This window comes from Buceros rhinoceros, unplaced genomic scaffold, assembly GCF_000710305.1.
Source record: "Buceros rhinoceros silvestris isolate BGI_N320 unplaced genomic scaffold, ASM71030v1 scaffold33630, whole genome shotgun sequence".
Lineage (NCBI taxonomy): Eukaryota > Metazoa > Chordata > Aves > Bucerotiformes > Bucerotidae > Buceros > Buceros rhinoceros.
Window position 1 is genome coordinate 37405 of NW_010390756.1, and position 2521 is coordinate 39925.

Genomic DNA, 2521 nt, shown 5'->3' on the forward strand with positions numbered 1-2521 from the left:
CTGTTTGTCTCTGGATTATCAAGCATGCGCAGAGGATTGTGGGAGAAGTGCCAAGATTACCTTAGAAAAATCAACCGCGATATTGCCCAGCTGCTGACCCACTCCCGGTCCATAGGTACGTGCCTAAAGGTGCATGACTGATTCTGAGTGTGAGACTGAATCTGAGCTCAGCCTTTCCAAGGGACAGAAGATTAAGGGGAACGCACAAGAAGTCATGGTGGTTTCCCCCAAGCCTCTTTTTTTTCTTTTTAAAATTTTTCTAGGCCTTTCTAAACTGTGTTTTCTTTGTCTTTTCTACAGATCAGTCCTTTCTTCAGTTCTTTGGGGATGAGTTTCTTCGCTTGCTTCTAACCAGATTTATCTTCTGTTCGGCTACTATGAGGATGCACAAGATTTTCCGGGTACGCAGGCTATCTGTCCCTTTGACAGTCTGGTGCATGTGGAACTGGGCTGCCTTGGGATGGAAGGCTCTCGGGGCTGAGCATAGCGCTGTGGCTTCAGAAAGATAACTGATGCTCACATGCTAATGCCTGCAGCTTGTATGGAATCTGTGCCTTTGTGTCTCTCCAAAGGCAGGAAGCCTTTCACTGGCTGAAGCCTTATTCCTCCACATAAGTAGCAGGCGCACTCTAATTCATCTGTGTCACTCTGAGCAGCCTTGTCTGCTAGAAAAACTCTTAATAATTCAAGATCATTATTTCTACACAACTGAAAAGGTGTAGAACAAGAATGTAAGAGGAAGTGGGGAGGGTTGGAATGTTATTGCTGGAATGTATTCCAGTGTGAATGGATTTTGAAAGGTCTTTGAAGTGTAAATGAATAGGCTAAATAGGAAGATGGTGTTTTCCCTCCCTGTTGGTTAATGCTGTGCCAACAGTGAAGTCTGCTATGCATCTGCACCATTTTGTATATGCGAGTGGTGGCGCATAAACCGCCTGCTCCATTTTAAACACTGCAGGAAGGTCTCGTATTCATCCCGTCTGACTGCAGCCAGCCAGTAGCTTTCCAAGCCTGAGTCAGCTGCCGGGGCTTCCCTGGGATCAGGGAAAAGCAGCAGGTCTGTTAGCGGGGAGAGGTTTGCCCCCGGTGCCTTAGATATTTGTTTGAGATGAGCTGAATCTCCCACTGGAGATGCTTAAATGTATTTTCAAGCCATGAACTCCAGCCTAGTAGGTGAGTATATGTGAAGTCTTTTTTTCGGTGTTTTTTTTCCCTTTTTCACAAGGCTTCTGTGAACGCATTTCTGTTGCCACTGTGACCATCTCTGAGTCAATGGAAAGGGAACACTGAGAATGCTAGAACAGTTCCCCTCTCTGTGGCATGCTGAACAGGTTAGCGTAGGGGAAGGTGGCCTTTTGCAATCCTCTGAGGCTGTAAAGATAAATGAATGTCTGATCCTCTTTGTTTTCACTGTCATCTAGCAGGAGACCCGAAATTACCCAGAATCTTATCCTCAGCTGCCGAGAGATGAAACGGTGGAGAATCCTCACCTCCAAAAGCACATTTTGGAGCTGGCTTCCATACTGGATGTTAGGAATGTTTTCCTGGAAAACACCCTCGATGACTATTGAAAGAAACTGTCTTACTGCAAAGGGGTTTGTTTCCCTGGCCACAGATTTTGAATGGTGCAGTTTTATAATGTGAAAATCATAAAAGGAAGTACTTGATTTTATTTTTAAATTTAGGACCATTATTTTAAACAGTGATTACAGACAGCTGTTCGTTTAGCTGTTCCATTCTGTATGGGGTCAATTTTATAAGCAGAAGTTTTCATGTCTTTTAAATGTGAAACTAAAGAATCGCTAGAGGTTTATTTCTGGTCTTGTGGCTGTCAACCACATTTCCAACAGCGGATCCTAAGCATAGAGGGGTTATTGGTTACCTTTAGCCCAAGTTTGTGGAAATCCTTTATTTTTATACAATTTTAAGAAATTGGAAAAAATCAATAGAAAAACAGTATTTTATCCCCAAAGAGTCTGGATTTGAAATGGTAAAGATGGAACCACACAGTACAAACCAACAGCAGCAATAACAGAGTCCTTCATAACAAATATATTTTTTCAGTCTTAGGCGAGTAAGTAGACAAAACTGTGGACAAGTTGCAAAGAAGTTGCAAAGATACTTAATCTCCCCCTAAATTCCACACAGCAGTTTCGTATCTGGACTTTGTCCTGCTGGCCAAGGACACGTTTCCACTCTGCCTGGCTGGGTAGAGGGTCAGCAGATCAACAAACGACAGAACGATGAGAGCTGGCCCACATCTCTCACTGTAACATGAGTCATCTTGCCATTCGTATCACTGCCACGGTTTTCCAGGAGCAGGGGGCATTCTGCATTTTGAGGTACTAGACAGAAATTCTTACATTTCTGGTGGGCATTATCCCTCCTTTCTGTGTGCGGATGGAATGTGTGGCTCCTGCCGTGTTACCAGTCCCTGACGGGAGCTGAAAGAATGGCCCTGTAGTGCTGAGCACGAGCCCTTCTGACCCATCTGTGCCTGATCCCGGTGACCCAGGAGAGA

General features: G+C 44.5%; 1 protein-coding gene across 1 annotated transcript in view; it reads left to right on the forward strand.

Moving 5' to 3' along the window:
• The window catches only part of SCAI (suppressor of cancer cell invasion), a 26236-nt gene extending 24307 nt beyond the window's left edge, over positions 1-1929 (forward strand). Inside the window, exons 15-17 of the mRNA XM_010139057.1 lie at positions 1-115; positions 301-401; positions 1422-1929. Coding sequence (XP_010137359.1) covers positions 1-115; positions 301-401; positions 1422-1571 — 366 coding nt within the window. The 3' untranslated portion in view covers positions 1572-1929. The remainder of the gene's footprint in view (positions 116-300; positions 402-1421) is intronic.
• Positions 1930-2521: the final 592 nt, after the last annotated feature.